The 13,091-nt window shown below is 48.7% G+C and overlaps 1 protein-coding gene across 1 annotated transcript; it reads right to left on the bottom strand.

Moving 5' to 3' along the window:
• Positions 1 to 6,472: 6,472 nt before the first annotated feature.
• Positions 6,473 to 8,500, bottom strand: LOC309518455 (uncharacterized protein; the record flags this gene model as incomplete). Its single annotated transcript, XM_082198798.1, has 6 exons — positions 7,776 to 8,500; positions 7,510 to 7,626; positions 7,288 to 7,361; positions 7,069 to 7,165; positions 6,880 to 6,963; positions 6,473 to 6,655 (listed from the first exon to the last, which is right to left on the bottom strand). The coding sequence occupies exons 1-6, from the start codon at positions 8,163 to 8,165 to the stop codon at positions 6,473 to 6,475; spliced, it is 945 nt and encodes a 314-aa protein (XP_082054924.1). The 5' UTR covers positions 8,166 to 8,500.
• Positions 8,501 to 13,091: the final 4,591 nt, after the last annotated feature.

Below are 13,091 nucleotides of genomic sequence, written 5' to 3'. Positions count from 1 at the left end.
TGAGTAATACCCCTCCCCACCTTCTCACTATATAGAAGGATCTGGCAACTTCTGTTTCAGTGTATCTGAAGAAGTGTGCATGCACACGAAAGCTCATCCCAAGAACTAACTTAGTTGGTCTTTAAGGTGCTACTGGAAGGAATTTTTTTATTTTGACTATGGCAGACCAACACGGCTACCTATCTGTGATCAGAGGAGAGTTGTTCTCTAGTAAGGACATGCCAGATTGCAGCCGTGTGTACCTTGACATGCATTGAGCTCTGTGGGACTTAGCTGCATGCACACGCCATACACAGCACATTGCATCCCCTCTGAAGAATCCTGGAAACCATAGTTTGTTAAAGGTGCTGCGAGGCATAAATTAGAGTACCCAGGATTCTTTTTTTTTGGGGGGGAGAGGTATTTTCAATGTATGGTGTGTACAGTCCCAACAGGTGTGGATTTTGCTGTTAATGCACATGCATCGAATATACGCCTTTTATATTGAACACGTGGAAAGATGGGGGCGGGGGCGGGAAAGAGAGAAGCATAACGCACACCATTTTCACTCTTGCCTGCCATGTATTGCTCAGCTAAACCTGCCCTTAGATTCTGGGCACATGACCAGGAACACTGGAAAAACAGGCTTCCTGAGATTCCTGATACATCACCAGAGAGTTTCAGATCACACATGTGCAACTTCTGTGCACATGCACAAAGCTGAACAGGCAGAGTTGGTGCATGCATGGAGATGGTGCATGAAAACCCACTGCTCCACTCACGTGCGTTCAATACATTATATGAAAATGCGTTCATCTTCCAGCACCAAACCAGAGCACATTTGACAGCCATGTATTCTTCCCCTGTTTATCCCTGCCTCGACTTCCCCTATTGTTTCTTCTGTGCCAGGCTTTAGATTGTATGCTCCTCAGGGCACAGCACTCTTGCACCTGTAAAATGCCACGTACAGTGATATATTAATCGTAACCGTAACCTACTTGAGATATTTTATGGGAAGTGAGTAAATAAATGAAAATAAATCGCACTGTTTTTGTTTCAGCTGATAATGGACAGCCTGCAACAGGAGTCTCACAAATGCAGTATGCCTGTATTGCCCAGATCTCAGAGGCAGGGGACCCAAAGCAGGGTCCTACAAGATAAATAAAGTTGGCAGGCATATTTATATGGAGGAATGATATTCTTGAAATATTCTGTTCGTAGGCGGTTTAGGGCTTTATGGTAAAAACAGCACTTAATTTGAGCCCAGAAACAGATGGGCAGTGTTGGTTCAAGATCTGTGCAATGCAAGCCGACCGTCCAACCAGTTTGAAGGAGCCTGGCAGCCACCTTTCCAACCAACTGACGTTTTCATGCTTTCCTTGAGAACATCCCCAGACAGAGGGCATCAGGGGAGTCAGATCTGGAGATGCGCACAAAAGCATGAATGTAGGGAACAGATAGCTGTATGTCCCATAGTATTCTCTTTATGAAAGCCCTTTCAATTGAGGACCCAGCCAACCCAAGCCTGACCATTGAAATATTGTGTGCCACCCTAGGTGTGTGTGTGTGTTTAAAACTTTCTTTTCTTTTTTTTTTACTGACAAGATCTGATTAGGCTGGTCTTTGTGGGTCAAATGTAACTGTATTTTAATAAAATTCATTCTATTTGTGGCGATGGGGAAGCCTTTGTTACTAACGCCGCTCTTCAGGGATGGAGCAGGCTATATTGCAAGAATGCTACGAATGGAAATCATGTGTGTAGCAATCTCAAAAGAGCATAAACACATAGTACCTGCATAAACCAAGTCTAATCTGGTGCCATGCTTGGAATCCGAGTGCAACGCTAAGTTTTTGCATTATAAAGACACAAATGAAAACAAACAAACCGCTCTTTTAGCCTTAAAAAAATAAAATACGGTAAATCGCACAGCTCAATTCAGCCCTAACTCAGATACACCACTGCGTCTCCAAATGCCTTCTCGCTAATCGAGCCTGGCATTTGGGAGCAATGCTTGGGTTCCACGTTACAAAAGCACAATTAAGCAAAACCAACCTTCCTTTGAACCATTAAAAAGAAAAGAAAAATAATTGCCTTCCTGCCGTGACTCGGATTCGAACCGAGGTTGCTGCGGCCACAACGCAGAGTACTAACCACTATACGATCACGGCGAGCTACCAGGGAAGACGAGAGCGGAGGACGCAGCCGCCCTCTTCAGTGTCACAGTCAATGATGTCACTGGCTCTCGAGCTAGGAATGGTCGTAATCGCTTTCACCGCCCTCCTTTCGAACGCATGCGCTTTAGCGCGGCTGCTCTCAAGGCGCGCGCCTGCGCTCTAGGGCGCCTTCCGCCTTCAGACAGACGCCGGGCTGCCTGCGGGTGGGGCGAGCCTGGAGGGAGCCGCTTTATAAAACTAATCCATCACTCGATTGCAGCAGGAAAACCCTCAGAAGCTAAAAAAAAACAAAACCCTAAAGATAAAAGGAGCTTCTTGTACTTTCCTCGTGGCCTAGGTGAGGCGTTGCGCCACTCTACACTTTTGCAGGCTCTACGGTCACTTTCCTCGCCCCGCCCATCCTGGGCTGAGCACGCCGCCGTGCTGACGTTGCCACCTCGTATTCTAGCCCCGCCCTTTCCGAGAGCGGCCGTTGCTGTCTGTCTCGCGCGCTTGATTTGAATGTCAGGCGACGGTTGGCCGTTGAGAGGGCGGCTGAGGCGGCGCGTCGCTCGCGGCCCTTGGTCGGCGGCTGAGGGCCTTGCTCCGGCCCCTTGCTCCGATATGGTCGGAGAGGTTGTGGTCAACGACTCCCGCCCGTCGGGTTCTCCCGGCTTTCTTGGCTCGAAGGGTAGAGGCGAGGGCCTTCGCCGCCGCCGCCGCTTTCCTGAGGTGACACAGCCGTCGTGGGACCCGCTTCGTACATCGCAGCGCCTCCGAGCGGTGGCCCAGCTTCCTCTCGTTTCCCTCGGCCCTGGGCAAGGGAAACGATGGCCGTTTCCAACGCCTCTTGGAAACGGTGAGGTTTGGGCGTCAAATGTACGCATCAAGTTACGGACACGTTGCGTTCCGTTTACCATTTTTTTAAAAAAATTAAGGGTCAGTGTATGTTCCAGCAGATTCTAAAGCTGCACCAATAAGCAGGGATGTAAACCTAAACAAACATTCCCTTCCATAGAAAAAGCTCATACAGTGGTGCCTCGCAAGACGAAAAGAATCCGTTCTGTGATTCTCTTCGTCTAGCGGTTTTTTCGTCTTGCGAAGCAAGCCCATTGACGGATTAGCGGCCTTTATCGGATTAGCTGATAAGCGGCTTAGCGGCTTAGAAAAAGGGGGGGACCAGCAGGAACTCGCAAGACATTTTCGTCTTGCGAAGCAAGCCCATAGGAGATTCGTTTTGCGAAGCACCTCCAAAATGGAAAACTCTTTCGTCTTGCGAGTTTTCCATCTTGCAAGGCATTCGTCTTGCGGGGCACCACTGTAATAACAGAGCCAGTGCAGATGCGATGCAAGGAATTCTGATTGGATCTCCCCTCGTTCATAAAGTAGCCACAGAGGGATGTCAGGATGTTTTCATTTTGGTTATATATACAGTGGTACCTCTGGTTGCAAACGGGATCCATTTCGGAGCCCCTTTCACAACCTGAAAGGAATGCAACCCGCGTCTGTGCACGCACAGGTTGTGATTTGTCACTTCTGCACATGTGTGTGACATTTTGTGCGCGTGCGCAAGTGGAAACCCGGAAGTAACCCTTACTGGTACTCCTGGGTCACTTCTGGGCACATAACCTTGGAGGAGGAAATTGAGACAGCATTTCCATATCACCTAAATTGTAAACCATTACAGGTGTCTTAGCAGAAGAGTGATACATAAATACAATTAAAAAGGTACCGCCTTTCCTCCAAGCCCACCTAATAGCAGCATGGAACTAGTAAGTTGGGAAAACAGCACTGGAATTACATATTCCATCTCCAATAAAGGCCCCACTTCAAACAAGATCCCTTGAGGAAGGGAGACAGGATCACGTGTCACACCTACTTCATCTCTTTGTCAGTTTTCTTTGCCCGGCAATAAAATTAGTAATGGTCTGTATATACTTGTTGCAAATCATAAATTTGCCAAAGATCTCATATTCAAATCAGGGATACCCAGTAAGCACCAGATGTATTCCCCCCCCCCCCGCCTTCATTTTAAAATCTCTTTCAAAAAAATATATTAGGAACATTATATAACACTACAATACAAAATATAATGAATTGTGTTCCTGGCAGGTAACCTAGTGCAGGAATTGCCAGTGTGTCTGCAGGTGCACATGTGCCTACAGAAGCATTACCATATTTTTAGCTCCATAAGACGCACTTTTCCCCTCTAAAAAGTAAGGGGAAATGTGTGTGCATCTTATGGAGCGAATGCAGGGGGGAGGCAGGCAGGAAAAGCCCCCAAGAGCTGCGTGTGGCTCTTGCGGGCTTTTCCCCAGGAGGGAGAAGGGACTGACGCGGCCAGTCAGTCCCTTCTCCCTCCTCGTAGAAAAGCCCGCAGGAGCTGCACGCTCGTTAAAGGGTGCGCAGCTCCTGTGGGCTTTTGCGGGAGGTGGGGGTATTGCCATAGCCACACGCAGCCCCCCTGGCCGGGAGAGGCTGCGTGCAGCTAGGGCTGCGTGCGGCTAAAGAGGAAGCCAAGACAGCGAGCGGGATCCATCCCGCTCGGTGTCTTGGCTTCTCCCATAGCCACACACAATCTCTCCCAGCCGGAGGGGCTGCGTGCAGCTATGGCAAGATTTTTTTTCTTGACTTCCCCCTCTAAAAACTAGGTGCGCCTTATGGTCTGGTGTGCCTTATGGAGCAAAAAATATGGTACTTGGTACCCACAGCGCCTCCTCCCTTTGCTGAAATGTGGGTTGAAATAAACATTCTGTTGTAGCCAATAGACTGCAGCATGTGCTTGACTGTGGGGTAAGTGTGGTACCTGTGACAGTTTCTCCTGTTTGCAAAAATGCCCATGAATCAAAGAAGTTGGTGACTCCTGATCTAGTGTATTTGAAAAAGGTCCAACCTATTATTTTCTTTAGCGTGCTACATTAATGGGGTCACAGTTTCACCAAAAACCCAATGTCTGATTCACTCGAAACAGTGCCAAACACATGCAAATCGCCCTCTGCAATGTTGGGTGGTACAAACCCTATGTTTCATGATAGCACACGTGCAGTGCAAGTCCCACACGTTTTAGTGCCTGAAAATCATAAATTGCACTCTGTCTTGGGAAAAGCAAAAGCAAAATAAGGGGAATTTACTCCACTCCAAAGAAACCATCCTTTTGTTTCTGTGAGCTTTCTCCTTGCAGCTCTTGAGTTGGGGCATTACATCCGCACTGTAGTGTAATACATAGTTTTCTATTTCCCCAGAGTTCTTTCTTGTGAAGTTAGTGACCAGTAGATGGCACAAATTTTCCATAAAAAGCTGGGAATCCAAACCGCTGACTAGTTTGAAGGATTCAGCCAACTTGTATGTGATGGTCAATTTTTCAGTTTTCCAGGCCGCTGTGTAAAGGATAGCTATTCCAGTAGCTTTCTTAGAATAATTGATGTGTGCTGCCATTACCCTGGATAAGTAAGAGGGTTGTGTTTGTGGCAGGAGGAGAAAACAAGATTGCTGCTGTTGATTTTTTAATTATTATTCTCTTTCACAGCACCACAGCTGGAGCTAGTGAATTACCTTTCTCTGGAGTTTGGACCACGGTGCCTGTTAACAAAACTTGGACGTATATCAAGCAGTGCTGTGCTTGCTAAAGTGACTTAGTCTGTAAAAATGCTTAGCTGCCAAGCGTAGCAGGAGGGGTCATCTCACAGTGTAGAACCTGATCTGGTCCCACAGCCACTGCTTCCCTTCTGCTGCCACAAAAAGATGGAGAAGGAGGTCTTCCCGGCATCATTCTGTCACCTGCAAGAGAAAAATGGTAAGCAGGACGCCAGGAGTGCCTGCTTTTCTTGCAGATGAAACAGAGCATCTCTAACTACAGATGGGCTTTTGAGAAAGTCTTACCTGCTGAGTGCATTTGGATGTTGGCCTCTCTCTGGTATCCAATGGAGCCCGAGGTCCGCACTACTTATATATCTTCAATGATGATGTCATCTGGATGGAAGAGAATGAGAATGAAAATGAAAATGAGATTTTCGCACAGGCCTTTAGTCAAAGGGCGCTGTCTCCAAGGTGTGGGGCTTACCTTCTTTCGGCTTCAGGCGGAAGCAAGCCAGGTCCAGCCGAACTATCATCTGCAGAGGAAAGAAAAATTGGGGTCAGATGGGAGCAAGAGAGCACAGAAGCAGCGCCAAGTCAGGAAGGATGGGTCTCCCTCTGTCTTGGGCCCAATCCCTTGTTCCAGAGGACCTCCCTGGGCCCTGCAGCCTCCTGGGCAGAGGTGGAAGGGCAGCAGCAGGAAAGGGGGCAGGAAAAGCCTCTGACCTAATCCTGACCCCCAGAGACACACCCCGCATCATCTGCGCTAAAGATCACTTGGGGATGTGATCTTGGGGGGATGGAAGTAACCAAAGAAATGAATAGAAGAAGGCAAGGTACTTACTCTGAGGTTGGGGTATTTCCGGGCAATGGCCAGCAGCAAGGAAATGCTGCTGGCCGCTAGTTCTTGAGCCTCCCCACTTTCCCCCAGGGTGTATCCTCGGAGGTCCTGCAGGAGGAAAGAGCGTCTGAGAGTCAGGGGCCAGTCTGGGTCAAAGCGGCCCCCACCACGGAGTCCTTGGCACTTCTGGACCATGAGGGTTTGTCAGTAGGATCTTGGACCAAGTTGGGGGCCAAACAGGCTCTGTGCCCCAGAAATGGTGCAGTCCATTGGGTAAGGGATGGGGGGGGCGACAACCCTAAAACCACCCCTGATGCCATCGGGACACTTACACTGAGAAGTTGGAGGAGGGTGCCAGGGTTGGGGACTTCCATAAGGAGACTGCCGAGCAGGAGCCGGAAGTGCCTCTTCAGTTCCTGCGGGAAAAGAGAGAAGAGAGTTTGAATGCTGGGTTGGATTCTGCAAGTGTGTGACAAAGAAGAAGAAAGAGCTGTGAAGGGAAGTCAAAACAAAGGGCATACTTCTCTCTCCTCCTCCTCGGCCCTTTTTAGCACAGCCTCCAATGTCCTGTGCAGGATCGCACTGATCATATCACAGCTGAATTTGGGCCTCATGGTGCTGCAGAGATGAAAGAGAGAGGGTTAGATTCTCCCTTGCCCCCTTCTCCCTCCTGCCTGCTCTTTCCCCCTGGAGTTCTGCCCCCCACCCACAACCCCATCCACACCAAAGACCCCACTCACCTTAGCTGGAGGAGGGCCTCCAAGGCCAGGGTGAGGGGGCAATCCCTGAAGTGCTCCAAGGACCCCAAGATGTCCTGGAAGAGATCAGAGGAGGAAAATCAGCTCCAAGCCCAAACACCAGGCTTGGCTTTGCAGGGGAATGGCAACCCCATGCCCTAAGCTGGCAGGGTCCTCCTCTCTGCAGATACACAACCCCTTCCCCCCACACCACCCATCACTCACCAGAATGGCTTGGGCTGTCTCCTGCTTGGAGCACTTCAGGGATCGGAGCCCCCTGACCTCAGCTGTCTGGCAGCTCTGGATGACCCCCAGGAGGTAGATCTGTTCATCCTCCAGCAGCTGAAATGCAAAAGTCAGGCTATCAGTTGCTCATGAGGGGAGGGCTTCTCCGCATCTGAGAGCGCAGAGTGGGGGGCAAAGAGCCCGGGCAGTGGGGGGGGGCAGGTCTGAGGGATCCAGTCCCTGCTCTTGTTTTCTCCAATACCCACCCCTGGGGCTGGGATGCGGAACCGCAGCAAAACTGTAAACAGAAGGACATGAGAAGAGGCGAATCCTCTTTTGCATCCTTGGACTGGTTGCCCCCCATGCCCATTCCTGCCCTCCTCTGTCCAAAAAAGGAGGGCCACTTGCTCGCCTGGCGCCATGGGCTGCTCTGGGTCTTGCTGGGGGGCCACCCTGTGGCATCGCCTGAACAAGCGCCTTAAGCACCTGATCATAGAAGAGATGAGCAGAAAGAGCGACTCAGACGCCAGCAACCCCAATTCTTGGGGGGTGTATGTGTGTGAGGAGGGGCGTCTGGAGAAAACAGTGAACCACTGCCAAAATGGAAGAACAGAAATACGTATGTGGAGCCTAATCGATCCTTGCTGGCCCATCATGACCAATTCCTTCCATCTCTCTGTAGTTCAGTGACTGAAGGGGCATCTTCAGAACCTGAAAGAGGCAGCCCAGAGCATGAAGGGCTGGCAGAGAGAGAAAGGCAGTCCCAAGTGCTCTGGGTTCAAGAGCTACGGCCATGCCAGGACCCAGAGAGCCTGGTGCCCTCATTCATGCAGTCAAGCAGTGTATAAATTTCATGAAGCAAATGAAATGAATACGGAGAGGGGAGAGCTTTGGGTCATCCATTAACACTGTTATCAAAAGTTTTTGCAAGGGTATCGGGGGGGTTTCCCCCTCCAGCAGGCACCATCCCCCCTCCGACTGTACCCCAAATCAACACCTCCTCTGACCTCTCCTCACTAACTCACAATGGCTGCCTGCAAGTCAGTGGCTTTCAAAGGAGAAGCAAGAGATGTCACAAAGGAGGGCGGGTCCTTGTGGGATGTGAAACACAAGAGCAGTCAAGTACAACATTCCTAGAGTGAACATGTTTACACATGGTGAGGAATGTTTGTCCAGCCAGCAGAATGTTTGTCCTGTTTCCTTCTGGGCTGGGACAGACTTCCTCTGTGACTAGAGGTGGGTGTGACCTCACCTGTGCAGGTAATCACAAAAGCACAGGGCACGGCAGCCATCTCTCTTTCACTACATGCATTGAAGAAGCAACATCTGCTTAGCCAAAGATGCCCCCTTGGCTCTAGCCAAGAGAGGACAAAGGGACTGTCTTCTATGGAATAGTTTCCAAGTGTATGTTACTTTTCTAAGCGAAGTCTGCCTTCTGGGATCCGATTGTGAACAGAATGATATGTGAGTAAACCTTTTTATGAAGGACATGGGTGGTGCTGTGGGTTAAACCACAGAGCCTAGGGCTTGCCAATCAGAAGGTCGCGGTTCGAATCCCCGCGACAGGGTGGGCTCCCGTTGCTCGGTCCCAGCTCTTCCCAACCTAGCAGTTTGAAAGCATGTCAAAGTGCAAGTAGATAAATAGGTACTGCTCTGGCGGGAAGGTAAACGTCATTTCCGTGCGCTGCTCTGGTTCTCCAGAAGCGGCTTAGTCATGCTGGCCACATGACCCGGAAGCTGTACGCCGGCTCCCTCAGCCAATAAAGCGAGATGAGCGCCACAACCCCAGAGTCAGCCACAACTGGACCTAATGGTCAGGGGTCCCTTTACCAGAACAGTTATTATAGAGGCTTTAGCGAGCCTGAGCAAACACATCCGCTGCAAGTTTAAAAGGGGGAATGTTACTCTGCTAAAATTAGAAACTTGTTAACACAAGTTGGAAAGGGTATTATCAGACAATATATCCCCTCCTGCATCTCTGAACATTCCCACACTTGTCACCGTGGCAAACCCCCCCCCCCCCCAAGGACCTGGCCCCTCCTGAGTGGTGATGCTCCTCTGTCAGAACTCGGAGGCACGTGCTGTTCCACCTGCAGCTGCGCTCCATGTTCATGTCACATCCTTCCTGCAGCCCCCATTCCCAAAGGGAGACCAGCCCCACGCCCTTCCAGGCAGGCTAGGCATCTCCATAGCGCAGGATTGGACCATCTGCTTGGCATGCAGGTCTTCCGTCCTGGGCTGCTGCCCTCTCGGGGGGGGCTGGGAGATTGGGGATGTCCCCCCCCCCTCCAAACCCTGGAGAGCTGCTGCCGGTCAGTGCAGGCAAGTTGAAGAAAGATATTGAGCAGCTGGAAAGTGAGCAGAGGAGGGTGACCAGGATGATGAAGGGTCTGGAAACCAAGCCTTATGAGGAATGGTTGAGGCAGTTAGAAACCAAGCCTGATCCATATTATAGATATGGAAGTTAACATCAAACAACTGTGTGTAAAAAAAGGAAAAAGGGAGGGAAACTATTTTGCAAAAGGTTTACGATGGAGTCTTAGAGCTGACTCTTCCCCATCCTTTGTTATTTATGGAGTGAATCTTGCAGTTGTTGTATAAGGGATTATTTTTTTGACTGGAATGTAATTGAAATTCATAAGATTTTGGAACGCAGAAATAAAATAATCAACCATCAATTCTAGCAAATGGGAGGCCGCCTAAATTATATAATTTTGTATTTGAACAATAGGTGTTTGTATTATAGTTTGGTATTGTTATAATGAGGCTATTATTGGACTGAAATTGAAAATTAATTAAAAAATTATTATCGAATATGTTAGTCCCTTTTATTGCTTTGCCAGTGCTCGCCATTTGCTAATCTGCATGCAAATCATATCCAATTGCTAATCATTCAATCAGTCATATTTTACTGGATTTTGTGTGAATTACCATATATTCAATTTTCTATTTCCCCTTTTCTGTATACATTCTGTATTGTATGTAATTCCATTTCATATCATCTCCATTTATCATTTCTATTAAGCTTTGTATAACAACAGAGCCCAGAGATTTGTTTCTCTGCAACCCCGCCCCCCTTGGAGGCTGTAGGGGGGAGGGGCATCAAATTCCCCACAGATTGATGGGAGGAGGGGAACCCTGTGGATTTGTGCTTTTTATCAGATATGCAGAATGCTTTAATCCCAAACTCTCTAGCCCAGGCATCCCCAAATTTGACCCTCCAGCTGTTTTGGGACCACAATTCCCATCATCCCTGACCGCTGGTCCTGTTAGCTGGGGATGATGGGAGTTGTAGTCCCAAAACAGCTGGCGGGCTAAGTTTAGGGATGCCTGCTCTAACCCTACGACTGGCTCTGCCACAATAAATCTATTTGTTTCTAAGGTGCTTGGTGGATCTCTTTTTCTACGTTTGCTGTGGGGGGCTTAATAATATCACTACCCTTCTGCACTCTGTGAATTAAACGGGCATGGATTTGCAAGCATTTGTAAATTCTGCCACATAATTTTCAGGTGGAACTCAAATCGGGAGAGAAAAGGGTAAATGCAGCCTGCTCTTTCCATGTGAGTGGCACATTTCGTGGTGCAATCAAGTTTAATGGTGGGCCATAACATTAAAGGCAGATGCGTGGGGGACCTGTCTGGCCTAAGTGGGGAAAGGAACCATCAAATTCGCTCATAAAACCTCTCTGGCATGGGAGCACATGAATTCCAGGGCCATGGGCACATGGGGCACAGGAATGCTTCACAGTCTGTTGTTTTTCTGCGGAATTCACATTTGGAAATATGCCCAGTCGACAGCAAAGAGCACATACCTGCTTGTTTCCAAAGGAGTGCTAAAATAAATTAACAAGTCCTCAAAGAGGCAGGCCTGTTCCAGTCCCCACCTCAGATAGTCTCGAAGTGTGAGGAAGCCAGTGCAAATTTATCAGCAATTTCAGCAGACGTCGTGTCTAAAGAGTGCAGCAGCTACCTTTGGGCTGACCAAAATTCTGGCACCTTGGCTGAGTGTCCTGGAGCATGCACAGAAATCCTTGATCTCCAAGTGGGATGTAGCATTTCAAAGACCGCAGGGCAAATGTGCTCCTGAGCATATGCAGAATCCTTTTCCTCTGGTGAGGTGTGGTGATCCTTTGGCCACCCCAGCTCTTGCTAGACTGCAACTTCTGTCAACTCCAGCAAGCAGGAGTTCAGCAACATCCGGAGGGCCAGAGGTTCCCCACACCTGAGCCAGAGACTGCGCAGGTATCTGTGGATTCTGGAGTCCCAGAATTCACCGTAGGTATATTTTTTCATGGATGTTAGTGACTTCACCTGCCTGATGCTGCGTAGGAGGTGACCTAGGATGAGATGGCTGGCAGGTACTCATGCTATGGCCAGGCTGACTTGCTTGCACAATAAACAGGAGGCAAGAACTCAGTGTGTAATCTTATCACAGTGAAGAATGGTAGCAACTTCCCCAAATCTCTTGCTAAGCAGCAAAACTCTGTATTGCTGGGTCTGCCTGCTGGCAAATTGAATCACAATGGTACAAAATAACTCAGCCAGCTGACATTTATAAAGAGTTAAACAAAGGTTAGTGTACTAAATATTTCCAATTCTAGGTAGTTTGCTATTGGAGAAATACCATATATGAGGACTTCCGGAGGCGGCGCGTTCAGCAATGGCGGTCCTCTTCAGTTGCTGAAGAGGGGCTCCGCGGAAAAGGGTCGTGCGCTGCGGCACAGCGACGACCCATTCAGAAAAACCACGGGTAGAGTGAGCTCGTGGCCGTGGGGTTCGGCGGGCACCAGGAGCGACCTCGGAAACGCAGAAGAGACCTCGTAAGGGGTTTCGGAACGTGGAGGGGGTAGCGGTGCTGTGAATCCATCGCTCTTTCCGCGGAAGCGAAGCCGCGCGGCTGCTGCTGATCGGCGCTGACCTTTCTTCTTTCAAGAATTGAATCGAAACAACATACTCGTGAGTAAGAAACTTGAGGCTTTACTTGAACTTAAATTTGGCGAAATTCGGCTGAAAGCGGGAGACGCTAAAAAGGAAGTCAGTCTTCCGGCTCTGTTTAAAGTATCGAGCAAGGACTCTTTAAAGCGGAAGCGTTGAAAGGAATATAAAAGAAGTTGGAATATACTCTGCAAATTCGGATTTGACTGCTTAAAAGTTAAAGAAAAGTTATAACAGTTTTATAAGTGGATAAAGACTGTGATTCCTCTTTCTATCTACCTTTCTGTGGATTATAAAGTTAAGAAACCCTGCTCTCGGTCTGTCTGGATACAAAGAAACATCGGACTGTGGTAACTATATATATAAAAAATATAAAGCTACACTGGGCTACTTTGTAAGCTGTAAAAAAGGAACTGTTGCATGCACCTTTGTAAAGAACTTTTATCCTCTGCAGTTAAAACTGAATTTGGAAGGTCCCCCCCCCCCCCTGTTTTGGATTTTACTTGATTTTTCTTCTTTTCTGTGGGAACTTAATGGTGGTAATTTTCTATCCTTCTCCCTAATTTCTGGGGAGCTCCCCCTGCTGGATTGTGGAATTATTAGTCTCTGAGAACTGCTGTTTGATTTGGAATTTTTATGTCTGGATG

The sequence above is a fragment of the Podarcis vaucheri genome, assembly GCF_965113315.1.
Source record: "Podarcis vaucheri genome assembly, chromosome: 14".
Taxonomy (NCBI): domain Eukaryota; kingdom Metazoa; phylum Chordata; class Lepidosauria; order Squamata; family Lacertidae; genus Podarcis; species Podarcis vaucheri.
The sequence above is the reverse complement of the archived record's forward strand: the minus strand, read 5'-3'. Positions and strand labels throughout refer to the sequence as shown.